Source organism: Diceros bicornis, chromosome 7, assembly GCF_020826845.1.
Source record: "Diceros bicornis minor isolate mBicDic1 chromosome 7, mDicBic1.mat.cur, whole genome shotgun sequence".
In the NCBI taxonomy this organism is placed as follows: Eukaryota; Metazoa; Chordata; class Mammalia; order Perissodactyla; family Rhinocerotidae; genus Diceros; species Diceros bicornis.
The window spans coordinates 57,069,056-57,086,084 of record NC_080746.1 but is presented as its reverse complement, the minus strand read 5'-3'; the positions used below and the strand labels follow the sequence as shown (position 1 = coordinate 57,086,084).

The 17,029-nt window shown below is 39.7% G+C and overlaps 1 protein-coding gene across 1 annotated transcript in view; it reads left to right on the top strand.

Annotated features, from left to right (window-relative positions):
* Positions 1-17,029, top strand: part of MRPL48 (mitochondrial ribosomal protein L48) — a 55,555-nt gene that overhangs the window by 2,638 nt on the left and 35,888 nt on the right. The window contains exons 2-3 of the mRNA XM_058545638.1: positions 5,986-6,038; positions 8,969-9,006. Coding sequence (XP_058401621.1) covers positions 5,986-6,038; positions 8,969-9,006 — 91 coding nt within the window. The remainder of the gene's footprint in view (positions 1-5,985; positions 6,039-8,968; positions 9,007-17,029) is intronic.

Genomic DNA, 17,029 nt, shown 5'->3' with positions numbered 1-17,029 from the left:
CAGGGAATGGGTAGTGACTTACCTGCTGAGTTACTTTGCACAGAAAATGGATGGCCCTGGAGTGTCAAGCTCAGGTCTGGATGTCACTCACTCTGGCTTTACTATTCTTTTCTCAGGGATTACCATACTCCCTGAATCACAAGGATATGGTTAGGGGAAGGGTGGTGATCACAATAGGTATACCAGGTTGAGTCTTAACAGCCCAGAAGGAGCAACCTCGGGGACTGATCTTGTGAAAATGTTGAAGACAGCAGAGTTCATGTGAACAAATAGCAGTAAGGATTGAAGCAAATGACAAGGCGACAGGCATGAATTAGGAGGACATAAGAAGATATGAAATTTGGAGGAGACAATTTCAGAGTGCCTAGAAGGGCAGGGAGTCCAAAAGCCCAGGAAGATGGTCAAGAGGTTGGCTATTTCCTGGTCACTACTAGACTGTAAGTTCTGGAGGAGAGGGACGTTTTTCTATTTTGTTCATGGTTTTATCTTCAGTGCCCGTTGCACTCTAAGGTACATATTGTTTAATAAATGAGGAGCTGAACAATCACCACCATTATTGTCACTGCTACCAATTTATAACCTCTTTAGAGATAAGGAATTGAGATTTGGGGATTTATTAATGCAGTCAACAAATATTTATTGAACTCCTGCTATGTGCCAGAGAGTATGCTAGATGCTGGGATGTAGCACTTGCCTATCTTCTTGGAGCTTATATTCCTTGCAAAAGAGACAGACTAATTAAACATATAACTACTTAACTAATTGTGATAAACACCACAAAAGAAAGATTCTGGGTGCTATATGAGTGTATAAAGTAGGATCCAAGTAAGTCAGTCAGGACTTACAGAACTAAGAGCAGTCAGGAAAGGTTTCTTGAGGATGTTACATGACTAAGACTTAAAGAATGATAGAATTTAGACAGGGAGAGCATGTGCAAAGGCCCTGAAATGAGACACACTTGGGGTTCCACAGGACCCAGAAGAAATTGGGAGGGAGAGGGGCCGGCCCCGTGGCTTAGCAGTTGGGTGCGCGGGCTCCGCTGCTGGCGGCCCGGGTTCGGATCCCGGGCGCGCACCGACGCACCGCTTCTCCGGCCATGCTGGGGCCACGTCCCACATACAGCAGCTAGAAGGCTGTGCAACTATGACATACAACTGTCTACTGGGGCTTTGGGGGAAAAAAATAAATAAATAAATAAAATTAAAAAAAAAATTGGGAGGGAGAGAAGCAGTGGGGCTTGGATCAAGAGAGAGTTTACAGAGAAGTATGGGGATGACAACTGGGGAGATGGCAGGGGATTGGACTTACATTTCAGGTGACCACAGGTATTTTAAAACTGAATTTAGTCCTGGAGGAAGTGAGGGAATTGGGCTTAACAGAGCTCAGCTGTGGCCTACAAGTGCCACCCAGCAGTTATGATGTGAGGCCAGATATTTCTTTCTTTTTTAAAAAATTGAGATATAATTCATATACCATAACATTCACCCTTTTAAAGTGGACAATGCAGTGGTTTTTAGTATACTCACAAAGTTGTTCAGCCATCACCACTATCTAATTCCAGAACATTTTCATCACTCCCAAAAGAAACCCTGTACCCGATAAGCAGTCACTCCTCATTCCCCACTCTGCTTATCCCCGGTAACCAGTAAGCTACTTTCTGTCTCTATGGATTTGTCTGTTCTGATCATTTCGTATAAATGAAATCATATGGTATGTACGGACAAGTATTTCTTCAGTGGTTTGCCAAAGATCATACAGCTAGTAAAATGGAAGTGCTGATATTCAAACCTAGGTGTGTGTGAATCTGTAACCTGTGCTCCTGAGTGCCGTAAAGCCTCAGCACAAAGGCAGACTTTGATAGTCAACATATTCAGAAGAGAATGGCCAAAGGAAAAGTACAAATAAAAGCAATTTTGAAAAAACTTAGGAAGAGGTCAGCTAGAACACCACTTACTAGCTCTGTGCATTGGGCATATTAATTCACCTTTCTGTGCATTGGTTTCCTCACAGTAAATGGGGGTAGAAATATCTACCTCACAGAATGGTTGTGAGAATTAAAGGAATTGTTTGGCATATAGCAGGTGCTCAACAAATGGTAGGATTATTGAGGCTATTATTATTAGCATACGAGTTTCACTAATATAAATTGGTATTACTCTTTTGAGAGGCAGAGTGGCAGAATAGAAAATATGAGCTTTGGATTCAGTCAGACTTGCCTTTGAATTCTTGGCATCTCTTACCAAACCTTTAACTTTGGGCAATTTACCTTAGCTTCTGTTTTTTCCTCTATAAAATAGAGGCAATTATCTCAATAATGCCTCGATCAGAGGATTGGTGTAAAGATTAATTGAAATAGTACACGTACAGTGCTTAGCACAAAGGATGTACTCAGTGATAGTAACAATGCTATTTTAAGTAATAGTTGTTAATATACACGTATATTCTGTTAATATTCATAAAACAGCTCTCAGTTGCTTGCCTCATGGGCCCGTGACCCACTGCTGTCACCACTCACCCCAGGGCTTTGGTGTCTGAAGCTCCTCACGCACTATAGATTTTGCCCTGTGACTTCAGTTCTTAGGTCTCTATGCAGTCCTTTCCTGGTTCCTGGCTCCTGAGCTCATGGGACAAGTATTTTTATAACCCACTGTGGCAGCTGTGTCCTCATTCATTCATTCAGTAGCATCACCGCCCTCCTCTTTCATTTGCTCCAGAGCTGGAGCTGCTCTTCATTTGCTGACTGTGGGGAGGGGGGATTCGTGGATTCAGTCTCAAAATAGATTGCTTTTGTCCTGATAAATAATGCCAAGCGTTGCAGGGGAGAGGAAGCACATTTCCCAGAGCTGAAAGAGAGCGTTCACACCACAATTTGAATGTCTTCCAGAAAGTTGTCAACCCTTAAGCGTCACTTTTAGATAATTAAATCCTTAGCTATTGTAGAGACTCAGAAATCTGAAGACTTAAAGTGAGGAAAAATCAGTCTCATCTAGATCTTTCTTCGCATCCATACCTCTTCTGAATGAAGTGACTCTTTTAAGAATATGTTCTGTTCACCCTGATTTCTATTCTTTTTGTCATGGTTGATAGAACTTAGGCCTAGAGGGACCTTAGAGTCATCTGCTCTAACTCCAGAGAGAGAAATTACCAGGCAAGGTATGGTGGCAGTGGTGGGGGGAGCTGGCCAGAGCTCCTGTCTACTGGGGCTCCCAGTTGCCTGTTCTGTCTTTTATGCTGGCCAGTATTAGGTTAAGCATATTGCACACATACTTTACAAAGTCTTTTAGTATCTGATTTAATTGTGATTTTTAGACTCGTCTATGCACTTTGCCCTTCCTTCTGTCTATTCATATCCTTCCCAATCTTCATGACCTCACATTCTCTGGGAGACTTTTCCTAAATTTGATCATTTCCCGCCCTGATTTCCTAAGCACTAACATATTCGTTTATGTGAGAGAGAGTGTAGAATAGTGGGAAAATTATAGGCTTTAGAGTCAGAGTAACCTAAGATCTTATGCTAGTTCTGATAGTAGCTGTTTGACTTTGGGTAAATTACTTAATCTCAGTTTCCTCAACTGTAAAATGGGATAATAATACTTATCCTGTAAGGGCATTTACGGTTTAGACACATGGTAGGTACTCAACAAAATAGATGTGGGTGGTAATAAATGGTAGCAATGATTATCACTCGTTTTCTTCTTTCTAATCATTTATTTATTCACCAGAACAAACCTTGATTGAATGTCTACAATGTGCCTGAGAGGAAGATGACATGATCCTTGCCCCTGAGGATCTCTTGGTTTAGCATAGTGGTCTATGGGTGATGTTAAGAGTTTCAATGAATCTCTTGAAGTAGTATGCAAGCTTTTGTATATCCAGGCCTATATGTATTTGTCTGTGGAGAAGGTTCATGACTTTGAGCAGATTCTCAGCAATGTCTGTAACACCCTAAAAGCTAAGACCTTCTCCTGGCCATCTCCACCTGGCTTTTCTGCCAGAGGTGTTTGTTGTTAGTACCACCTATTTTGACTTAATCTCATAATTCTTGCAGTATTGCTTAGCTGTTTAATACAAATATATGTTCGTATCTCCAGCCATTCGAACTCCTATAGGACAGGGATTGTGCTTACATTTTTTAACAGCTTATTGAGATTTTTAACAGCTTTATTCTTATACCATACAATTCACCCATTTAAAGTGTACTATTCAATGGCTTTTAATATATTCAGAGTTGTGCAACCATCACTACAATCAATTTTAGAACATTTTCATCACCCCAAAAAGAAATCCCATATCCCTTAGCTGTCATCCAGACCCTCCAGCCATAGGCAACCACTAATCTACTTTCTTTCTCTATAGATTTGTCTATTCTGAGTATTTCATATAAATGGAGTCATACGATGTTTGTCCCTTTCTGACTGGCTTCTTTTACTTAGCATAATGTTTTCAAAGTTTATCCATGCTGTCACATTTTGCTTTTATATTCCCTTTAATATTCAGCACAGTAGTTGGCACATAAAAGGTTTTTTAAAAATATACTTTATTTTAGAATAGTTTTAGAATTACAAAAGAGTTGCAAGGATAGTACAGAGAATTCCCATATAACCACATCCAGTTTTCCCTCTTATTATCTTACATTAGTATGGTACATTTTTCATAATTAATGAACCAATATTGATATATTATTGTAATTAAAGTCCATACTTTATTCATATTTCTTTCATTTTTTAAAATATAATGTCCTTTTCCTGTTCTAGGATCCCATCCAGGATATTAAATTATATTTAGTCGTTGTGTCTCTTTAGGCTCCTCTTGTCTGTGACAGTTTCTCAGACTTCTCTTTGTTTTTGCATAATAGGCTTTTAACACATGCATGTTGCAGGAATTGAAATTGTTACCCGTAGTGGACAGGATTTTCTCTTTATGTTATGGGACCTTAAGGACATTTAGTATTTATTATCCAGTTGCTTTATAAAAAGACCTCCTCTATGTTAAACACTCCCTCAGTAAAGCTACACAGCTGATCTTTTGAGTGGGTGCCAGCAGGGCAAAGTAAGATTGAAATAACTGGGTTGGGGGGACGCTTAGGGAGGGAAGCTGCCACTGCAACTACCTCCTCTCATTATTATCGTTTTGTTGATGTTGGTATCATTGTTATTATTATTGAGAGAGACAGTGTGCTCTAATAGAGGCATTGCCTTTGGAGTAAAATAGTCCTCTTAGCCACTTATTAGCTATACTTTCTTAGACTATAACTTCTATGGGCCCTCAGTGGCCTCACCTGTAAAATTGCCTTGCAGCATTTTGAGAATTAGGGAAGAATTAAGAAAGTCTCTCACGTGGTGCCTGTGCTTGGCAGATGCATAATAGTTGTTGATTGATATTAGAGAAAATAGGGGCAGGCCCCGTGGCTTAACGGTTAAGTGTGTGCGCTCCGCTACTGGCGGCCCAGGTTCGGATCCCAGGCGCGCACCGACGCACCGCTTCTCTGGCCATGCTGAGGGGGCGTCCCACGTACAGCAACTAGAGGGATGTGTAACTATGACATACAACTATCTGCTGGGGCTTTGGGGAGAAAAGGGGGAAAGAAAAGGAGGAGGATTGGTAATAGATGTTAGCTCAGGGCCGGTCTTCCTCAGCAAAAAGAGGAGGATTGGCGTGGATGTTAGCTCAGGGCTGATCTTTCTCAAAAGAAAAAGGAAAAATAGAACAAATTGGAAAGAGGAATAAGGAAAAAAAGAAAAGCAGCAGCATGGAAGGGAGGCTTCTGTGTTTTTTGAGCGTTTTCTGAAGTGGGTAGAGTAAGAAAGAAGAAGACCTTCGTTTGCCTGCATGTTTGGTATTAACTGTAGGACAGCTTCTTTGCTAGACAAGAGCTTTGGGGTCTTTTTTTAGTTTGCATACTGTGGGTTTCTAGCCTCTTTGTGAAGAGGTACTTGGAGGTCTGTGAATGCTTAAGATTGTTCTAACATGGCTGTTTTGCTATAGGTGCTGTGTGTGAGGAACAATACTGTTTTTAAGCAAGCCTTTTCTCTCTTAAGGTAAGAATATTAATAACAACAATTAAATAGAGCTAATATTTGCATTCTGCTAGGTAGTTCACACAGCATTTTTCTTTCATCATCTCCACCTGCATGTCTACTAAGGATCTCAAGCATTAACTCCCCTGCCATCTTGCTCCTTCCCCATTCACAGTCAATGACAACTCCATTCATCTAGTTGCTCAGGCCAAAATCCTTGGAGTCATGCTTGACACTGTTATTTCTCTCACTCTACATCCATTTCATTAACAAGTCCTGTCAGCTCTACTTTTGAAATATGTACATAATCAAACCATTTCTCACCTCCAGGTTTAGGTCTCATGCTTTCCGTTTTGCTAAACTACTGGGGATCAGCTTCTCAACTGCTCTTCTTTACCATCTTTATCCTGTCTCCTAACTGGTCTCCCTGCTTTTACTTTTGTCTTCTATCCTTCACAGTAAAACCAGAGTGATTCTTTTAAAATCAAGTTAGCTCACATCACTCCTCTCTCAGAACTCTCCAGTGGTATCCTATCTCACTCAAAATAAAATCTACAGTCCTTACCATGGCCTACAAGGCTTTATATAATCTGCTCCTTCGTTGTATACTGCTACTTACTCAGCTTTAGCCACACTGGCTCCCTTTCTATTCCTTGATGATCTAAGCGCTCTACCACCCCAGGATCTTTGCACATTCTTCCCTCCGACATCCATATGGCTTGCCCTCTTACTTTATTCAGGTTTATTATGCCCAAATGTCATCTCATCAGAAAGGCCTTCCTTGACTACCCTATGTAAAATAGCTCCCCTCCATCAATCTCTAACCTTACCTTAATTTTTCTTCATAGCAAGTATCACGATCTGACACATTATGTATATATATATATTTAAGTTGTCTGTCTTCCCTGCCCCACCCACTAGAATATAAGCATCATGTGGATAAGGACTTTGTTAATTTTGTTTATTGCTCTATTGCTAAGGCCTAGAATGATGTCTGGCACATAGTAGGCATTTAATAAATATTTGTTTAATGAATGAATATATCTTCATAGTGACCTGATGAAACAGGTGATATTATCTCAATTTTATACATAAATAACTGAGGTCCCGAGAGGTTAATTGATTGCTCTAAGATGACATAGATAATGTGAGTTGGAGTTAAGATTCAAACCCAAGTTTTTTTTTCACTTCTGCGTATACAGTCTGCTACCTCCAATTGTCTTCCTCTAGATGGTAATGAACGGCATTTGGTAGTTTATTTATTTCTCTATTCAGCAGATATTCACTGAGTGTCTTATGTGTGGCAGCCACATGATATAAAACATTGAATTGTATATCTTCCTGGACCACATGGCCCTCACAGGCCTGGATGATTTCTTTAATCCTTTACATTTATTGAAGCCTTTCTCCTCTTATTCACTTTCTGTCTTAATCTATTTTTCCATCATTAATTGGTCAGCTATTCATTAAGCACCTCCTATGGCACCATGCTAGGCATTTTACATGTTCTCTCTAATCCTCACAAAAACACCAAAGGACAAATATAAATATCGTCATTTTATAGAAGAGGGAACTGGCTCAGAGAGTTTAGGATAGATTTTCAGTCCCATGAGGTTATACTATTATTATCTGCATTTTAAAGATGAGTTAGCCGAGTTACAGAGATATAAAACAACTTGCCTAAGGTCGCAGTTTGGAAATGGTGGAGTCAGCATTTAATCACAGATCTGCTTGTCTCTGGCTTGTTCCACAATTTAGTTTCACAGCTTCTCAGGATGCTGAACTAAAATACTCTACCTACTCAGCCAAACAGAGCCATATTATTCTCCTCCATGTTCTTTGGCTTTTGTATCCAGTCTGATTATTATTCTCCTCCAGGTTCTTTGGCTTTTGTATCCAGTCTGGCTCTCTTTGCTGTCCCTTCCTCTCCATCCTCCCTGGGCATGTTCTAATAATGCAAGGCTATTCAAGAACCACTTCACTGGTTCTCTTGCCTCAGTCTCACCTTTTCCCATTCATTGCTCACCTGCTGCCAGGGTTAACTTTCCAAGACTTAAACTTGATCATATCACTGCTGTGCTTAAACTCTGCCAGCAGCTTCCCACTGCCCACACAGAGTAGAGACCAAACTCCTCAGCACAGCGTACGGGATTCTTCATAACCTGGCCCCCGATTAGCTCTTTTACCCTGCCCCCTTCTCTGCTGCTTAAGTGCCACTCACATCCAGCTGCCTGCTTTTCCCCAAATATACCACCTTCACACCTCTACCTAGAATGCTTTTCCTTTAAGGCTAAATAATCAAGAACAGTTCTTCATTTTTGTGTGTGTGTGTGTGTGTGTGAGGAAGATTAGCCCTGAGCTAACATCCAATGCCAATCCTCCTCTTTTTTTGCTGAAGAAGATTGGCCCTGGGCTAACATCCGTGCCCATCTTCCTCTACTTTATATGGGATGCTGCCACAGCATGGCTTGACAAGTGGTGCCTCGGTGCGCGCCCTGGATCCGAACCTGCGAACCCCCAGGCCGCAAGCTGAGCATGCACACTTAACCATTCCTCCACCGGGCCAGCCCCAGTTCTTCATTTTTTAAAACTCAGCTCTAATGGTTTCACCTCCCTGGTGGAAATGCCCACACAATCCTTTGTGTTCCCTCAAGTCTTGTATGTGTTTTTGTTCTGGATCATTACTCTATTGTCACTCACATTTGTTTACACATCTCTCTTCCAACTAGACCATAGATAGAGACATTTTACTTATTTTTGCATCCTCAGGACCTCGCACATTGTCTGGCACATAGTAGGTACTTAAAAATGTTTATGGAAAGAAGGGAAGGAGGAAATAAGGAAATATCTAGCATTGACATATCTTTAATGAGGGGCATACAAGTTTTGGTAACTGTGCAAATAAAATGTGGGTATCTAATGTATTCAACATACTTTTCCCCTCTTTTTAGGTTCAGAACTTCAGGAGAGAATCCCATCTGTTCTGCAGGTAAGCAGTTATTTCCTGATGTAGTCTAACTGCTTCAAGTGACCCTCTAACACTCTAATAATTTTGTCTAGAAGGATACCTAACGTATCTTTGAGAAGAGTGGCTGGGACCAAGTCCTAGCCCTCAGATGGAATTCGACAACAGTGGGAACATTGGTTAGGAGCAAGAGCTCCGTAGGAAGTGTGGATTCCAACTCTACCACGGACTTCCTCTGTGGCCTTGGACTACCTTTCCATAGCTTGGTTTCCTCACTGAAAATAATGGGGATAATTATAGTGCAAACTGCAGTGAATTATTTGAAGATTCAATGAGATAAAACACATAACGTGCTCGAAAAAGTTAGCTATTATTATAATTATTATTATTGCTCCTATTCCAGAGCTGTCTTTCATGTCCATCACCTGCCATGCTCGGGCTTTTCTTAGAGTATTTTATCCAAAATGAGTGTCCATTCAATCTGATTAACTCAATGAATTTCAATCTGTTTCATCCCAATTACTTGCCATTTTTAGTTTGTCTATTATGTGACCAATTTCAAAGCAGCTGTTGGATATTAATGACATCTGTCATTTGACTAAAGAGTATCAGAGGCAAAGGAATGGGAGTAAGGAAGGAAAGTAACATTTACTGAGTGCCTAATATGTGCCAGGCAGCATATAAGAGGTTTAACGTCTGTTAATTATTTCAGAAGATGGTGGCAATGTGTAGAGAATTACCGTTTCTACCAGGCCTAACGCTCAGCATCTCAAAATATGGGCTTCTTTTTATTTATTAATTTTCTCAACAGGCATTTATTGTACCAGGCTGTGTTTTAGGTGCTGGGGGTACAAAATTAAGATGATACAGTCCTTGCTATTTAGAAGCTTATGGTGTTGTAAGAAATAATTTTTTCCCCAAGAATAATATAAAGAACACTTCTATACCCACCACTTAGATTCAACTGTTGTTAACATTTTGTCATGTTAGCTTTCTCTATCAGATGTCATGATAACGTCACCCCTAAATATTCAGCGTGAATTTCTAAAAATAAAGACATTCTTTACATTCTGTTAAAGAACCACACACAATACCATTATCTCATTCAAGAAAATTAATACCGATGCCCCAATATCATCTAATACTCTATGCATTTCCTCAATGGTCCCCAAAAGGTATTTTATGGGTATTGTTTATAACCAAGAGCCAATGAAGTTTCACGCTTTGCATTTCGCTATTTTGTCACCTTTAATATAGAACAGTTCTGCCACTATTTTATTTCTACAACAGTGACTTTTTGATTAGGCCAGCCATTTGTCTTATAGCGTGTCCTTCCTCCTTGATTTGTCTGATTATTTCCTCGTGGTGTTCTATAACATGTTATTCTGTCTCCTTCATAAAAACTGGAAGTTAGACCTAAAAGCTTGACTAGATTTAAGTTAAACAGTTTTAGCAAGCAAACTTCATAACTGCTTCTCTGAACTTCATATTGCATCCTATCAGGAGATTAAAAAAAATGCTAAGAATATCTAATCATAAAAAGGAAAAGCATCTGTTTTAGAGAATAAGGAAAATACACACACACACACGCATATACATGAAGAAGCTGAAGAAAATAAAAATCATCTATAATCCTATCATCCAGAGAGTTTGCTTAACGTTTTTTTTTTTTTTGCTAGTAGAATTCACCCTGAGCTAACATCTATTGTCAATCTTCCTCTCTCTTTTTTTTTTTCCTCCCCAAAACCCCAGTACATAGTTGTATGTTGTAGTTGTAAGTCCTTCTATGTGAGCTGCTGCCACAGCATGGCTACTGACAGATGGGTGGTGTTGATGTATATCCTGCCAGGTCTTTTTCTAGGCATTTATATCTCTCTCTCTCTGTATATATAGGTATATGTATCTTTTTGTCTTGCAGTAATGGGAAAAAATGATATATAATGCTTTATAATCTGCTTTTTTTTACTTAATCTGTGGTGAACATGTTTCTACTACAATAAATAAATAAATATCTATATAATTATTTTGAATATACTGCCTTAAGTGGAACAATTTATAGGGGAAGATTCTGAATCTGGTTTTGAACATGTTGAGTTGGAGTGCCTGTTTAAGTAGCCCATTGGATGCATTGATCTTTTTTTTTTTAAATGTTTATTTATTTTTTTTTCCCCCAAAGCCCCAGTAGATAGTTGTATGTCATAGCTGCACATCCTTCTAGTTGCTGTATGTGGGACGTGGCCTCAGCATGGCCGGAGAAGCGGTGCGTCAGTGCGCGCCCGGGATCTGAACCCGGGCTGCCAGCAGCGGAGCGCACGCACTTAACCGCTAAGCCACGGGGCCGGCCCTGGATGCACTGATCTTGAACTCAAAATATAGGTCTGGGTTGAAACTGTAAATTTGGAAGTCATCATATTATCGATTTTAATTGAAGCCATGGGAATGAATGAGACCACATGAGGAGAACAACTAGAGAAGAATCCCATGGATCAGGCCCTGAGGAATTCCAACATTAAAAAATTGGGTGGAGGGTGAAAGAGATAGCTAATGAGCTTGAAAAAGGGAGGCCAAAGTGGTGGGTGAAATGAGGTTAGTTTAGTTGCATGGCAACCAAGAGGAGAGTGTTTCAAGAAGGAAAGAGTGGTCAACCATTTCAACTACGTGCTACTGCGAGATCACGAAAGATACGAACTTAACAATATTCCTTGGCTTTAGCAACATAGAGGTCACTGGTGACCTTAGGGAGAGCAGCGTCTGTGGTGGTGGGGTGGGGTTGGTTGTGGAAATCAACTGAGTTGACAAGAGATTGGGAGTTCAGCAGTTAGAGAAAGCTATTATAAACAATGCTTTTCAGAAGTTTGCCTTTGAATAAGAGGAGAGAGAATTGGCAGGAGCTGGAGAGGGATATGGGGTCAAGGAAAGGTTTTTTTTAATGGTTATTTTTCTCTTAATTACACTTTTAATTTTGAAAGAGAGAAAAAAATACAGAAAAGTAAGAAAGGTGCTATGTCAAATAAACCCAGATTTGGCAATTATTAACATTTTGTTAGACTTTCATTGTTTTTTTTCCTTGTAGATATATATATACATATTATATACATATATATGTATATATACATAAAAGATTATGTTCAAATCCCCTTTATTCCCTAGCGTTGGTCTCATCCCTTACCCTACAACCAGAGACAAAGTTCATTTTAAACTGGTATGTATTCTGAGGAAAGTTTTCAAAAAATTATCAACTGTTAAAAATTTTAAATGCATACACATGGATGCAAATGGTAAAAACAAATTTAAACTGTACAAAAGGGTGTATGATGAAAAGTTGAATTTTCTTCTGTTTCCCAGTCTTATTCCCCAGTGGTATGCAGTGATAGCAATTTCTTGTATATTTTTCAGGAAAGTTTTATGCATATATGAACATATATATTATGTGTGTGTATGACTATATCTTAATGCTGGACATTTAGGTTGTTTTTAATTTTTGCTATTTCAAAGAATGCTGCAGCAACTATTTTTATACGTCTTAGTAAACTTGTTCTCGTACATTTGTAAGATAAATTCCTGGAATTGAAACTGCTGAGTCAATGAATTGTGAGTTGAACATTTTGGTAAGTATTGTCAGATTGCCCTTCAGAGAAGTTGTATTAATCTACATTTCTGTGCAACTATGACACACAGCTATCTACTGGGGCTTTGGGGACAAAAAGGAGAAAGATTGGCAATGGATGTTAGCTCAGAGCCGGTCTTCTTCAGCAAAAAGAGAGGGATTAGCACGGATGTTAGCTCAGGGCTGATCTTGCTCACACACACACACAAAAAAATCTACATTTCTATTTTCTGGGCCAAACTGGGTTTTATAAAGTATCTAATTTTTTGCTGGTGAAAAATTATATGGTTGTTGTAATTTGCATTTCTTGAGAAAATTTGTCATCTTTTCATATTTTCATTGGCCATTTGTATTTCTTTCCTTGTGAACTGCCTGTTTGTATTTTTTGCCCATTTTTCTATGGAGTTGTTTGCTTTTTCATTTTTGATTTGTAAGAACTTTTTATATAGTTTTTATATATTGATGAAATTAATGTTTTTCTGTCATGTGTGCTTTGTATTATTTCCAGTCATCTATCATTTAACTTTGTTTTTGTGTTTTTTGCTGAATAGAAGTTTTAAATTTTTATACAGCTAAATTTATTAATCTTTGATTTCTAGATTTCATTTTATACTTAGAAAGATCTTCTCTACTCCAAGATTATTTTTTAAAATTCTTCATGTTATCTTCTAATATTTTTTTTCCTTTAAATATGTAGTCCATCTGCAATTAGAAGTGGGTACGGGTGCAGTTTTTTCCCCCAAATGAGTAGTCAGTTGTTTCAACATTTATTAAAACATATATCTTTTCCCTATAGGTTTGAGAATGTTACCTTTATCACGTACTAAGTTTCCATATAGATCCGAAACTATTTTAACTTTGTTTTGTTTCATTGATCTGTCTGTATATTTGATGTCAGTACCAAGCTGTTTTAATACTATTGGTTTCTAGTATCTGATAGCTACCTAATTCTGAGGTAATTTTTGTTTTATTTGTTTTTAAAACTGGGATCAGGGCCGGCGCCATGGCTTGGTGGTTAAGTGCGTGCGCTCCGCTGCTGGCGGCCCAGGTTTGGATCCCAGGCGTGCACTGATGCACTGCTTGTCCGGCCATGTTGAGGCAGCGTCCCACATACAGCAACTAGCAGGATGTGCAACTACGACATACAACTATCTACTGGGGCTTTGGGGAGAAAAAGGCAAAAAAAGGAGGAGGATTGGCAATAGATGTTAGCTCAGGGCCAGTCTTCCTCACAAAAAAAAAAAGAAAGAAAGAAAATGTTTGGTAAACAAATGTTTGCTGGGCCATCTATAGACAATGTGACCCAAAAGAAATAAAAATGGGTTTAGCAAGGATCCTCCCAGTCTACCAATACCCAGAGTTGTCTATGGTGATGGCCTGTCCTGGGATAGGCCTTCTATCTTGAATTCTTTTAGGTAGTTAAGGGGAAAGTCAAAGTTTCCTTCAGTCTTGTGTCCTTAAAAATAATCAAGCCAAAGAGGCACATTTTGGGGTGGCCAATTCTGATTCCCCACATCAGCATGCCAAGATAATTCTACTTAAAAGGACATAGCTATCTTGGCGTTTTTCATGGGTTCTTTGAGATATCTTCAAAGCCAGAAATTTCAAAATTGAATTATAATGATGTTCAGAAAAGCACAGTAGGGAGCAGTGTCCCATTCCCACGGTCACCCATCATACTCTCTGTGGGCCCTGAGTGCCATCCCAGCTGCTCTCTCCAAGGGCCTGATTGTAGTGACCATCTTTTGCTTACTCATTTAAACATGCGTGGTGGGGACGGCCCAGTGGCTTAGCAGTTAAGTGCGCACGCTCCGCTGCTGGGGGCCCTGGGTTCGATCCTGGGCGCGCACCGACGCACCGCCTCTCCGGCCATGCTGAGGCCTCGTCCCACGTACAGCAACTAGAAGGATGTGCAGCTATGACATACAACTATCTACTGGGGCTTTGGGGGGGAAAATAAATAAATAAATAAAATTATAAACATGCATGGAGAGGTAAAAGTAAATATATATAAAGAGGTCTAAAGAAGTTAAATGAAGGGAACTCAGAGTCCTCTCATTTCAGCATGAGGGAAAAGGTGGAGTCAGAGTAACATGCTACATTCAAGTCCAAGTAGTTCAGTGTAATTAGAAAAACTGAAAGAAGTTTAAAAGAGATTTTCAAAAACATGGGTAGCTGCCAGGGCCAAATCACTGCAGATTGTCTTGGTAAAATATCTCAAGAACTTTGAAAAAAAACAAATATGTATACACACACACACACACACTTATTGAGCACGTACTATCTGCCAGGTGCTGGGGTGCATCTGCCCTTCAGGAATTTGCTGTCTATTGAATGGAGAAAATATCCTATAATTAGATTCTTGGCTGGGCCTATCCCAGTTTTTTCCTCTTTTCCCCCCTAAATAGCCCTGCTAAAATTGCTTGTTCCAATTTTGAAGGAGAAGTAATTAAAATGAAGTTGTTTACCCCAATCCTGGATTGGTGGGTTTAGTTCCCGGTTTATTAAACAAGGACACTGAAGGACGGTTGGCTCTGGCATGTGTAAAGAAAAGGGACATGATGTGGGAGAAGTCAATATGTGATTACATCCTATAATTGTGCTAACTGAAAGATTTTCAACGCCTCCTTTTGAAACCCTGGGGTTTTGTGTCTTCTTCAATGAAAAGAGTTGCCTTCTCTCTCAGGAGGCTGCAATGTTAATGTGACAGCAGGAAACTCAGCTTAATGACACAGAGCAGGGGGAAATAATCAGTTGAACTTATTGGGAATCAGAGGCTTTCAAACTTGTAAATTTTATAATTAAAACAACTGGCTAATTAAGCAGTTTAACCACTGGTAATTTGACCGAAACCTTTCATTTAAGGGGGAAAATGGTTAATTTAACAGTAGTTTGAACCAGTTTCTTAATTAACCAGCTGCTCTAATTATAGGAATTGCCCCAAATTGAATTTGAAAATGCCTCCTTGCCAGGGAATTCCAGTAGATGACAGGCCAGGGCAAGCATCTGTGGCACTTTTACCTAAGATGTGTCATCATCTCAGAGATCACTTTTGGTTCTGCTGTTTGAAACCACTGGTGGTGATTGAGTTTCTGTGTACTTAAAGATGGTGATTGACATCTGAGTTTTCTTTTTTATTTACACAAAATATTTTACTATATCATGGAGGCATGGGAGAGCTATAATCATGAAGTAAATGCTTGATCTTTCCATGTTTAGGGCAGCAGAAGAGTTTCACAGAGACGGTGGCATTTTAGCTGGCCCAGGAGGCTGTGTAGGATTTCACCAGTCAGAGACGTGCAGTCCCAGCAGGAGGACAGCCCCCCACAGCACAGAGGCATGAAAACTGCTTGGTTTATACAGAATGGCTAGTGCAGCTCTGTGGCTGAGGAGCAAGGTTTTAAAGGCCTGGAAAGTGGGAGAATGAGGAGATGAAGTAGTGGGAACTAGCTTATAAAGTCAAGGTTCTTAAATGCTTACCTAAGGAGTATGAACTTTGGGTGGTGGAAAACCATCAGACATTCTGAAATATGGCAAAGACCTTCTTTGTCTCATTCACTGGTGCCACTATAGTGCCCAGTGCAGTGCCTGGCACATAGTAAGTAAGTACTTTAAAAAAAATTGTGTGTGGGCATTGAATACATGGTTGAATTAATGAAAGAGAATAACATGATTAGGGTTGCATTTTAGAAGGATTAATTTGTCAGCTCTAAAGGATGGAATAGAGAGGGGAATGTGGATACTGGGAGACCACCACCAACAGCTTAACCAAGGCTACTGCTTGAATCTCTGCTTGAACTTCAATCCACACAACAACCAAAGTGATTTTTTAAAACATATCAGACATATGATTTCCCCACTTATGGGGAAAGTGGGAATTCCCCATCCATGGGGAATGGATGGGAATTCCATCCATTCAGCATGGAATCCAAACCTTTAACAAGGTCCAGCGTGGTATGTTTTGACCCACTGCTCTGTTCTCTAGTGCACTCTGTGCCCCTCTTGCTTTGCTTCAGCCACACTGACAGCCTTTCTGTTTCTTGAATGTGCCTAGCTGTGTCCCACATTAGGGCCTTTGCACATGCTGTTCCCTCTGCCTGGAACACTCATCCTCTATCTTTTCACCTCATAAACTCCCATTTGCCTGTCAGGTCTCAATTTATTTTATTTACTTTTTTGAATAGATAAGACATGTACATGTAACACGTTTTAAAAGATACAAAAGAGTATAAAGTAAAAAGTAAGTCTCCCTCTCTCTCCTGCCTTCTAGCCACTTCCCCTCCCTAGGAATAACCATTATCACCATTTTCCTCTGAATTCTGGTCTCAATTCGCATGTCATTTTTTAAAGAGAGACCTTCCCTGATACTCCAATCTAAAATAAATCCACCTATCGTGTTGTCATAGCCCTCCATGCTTTTTCTTTGATAATTTATCATAA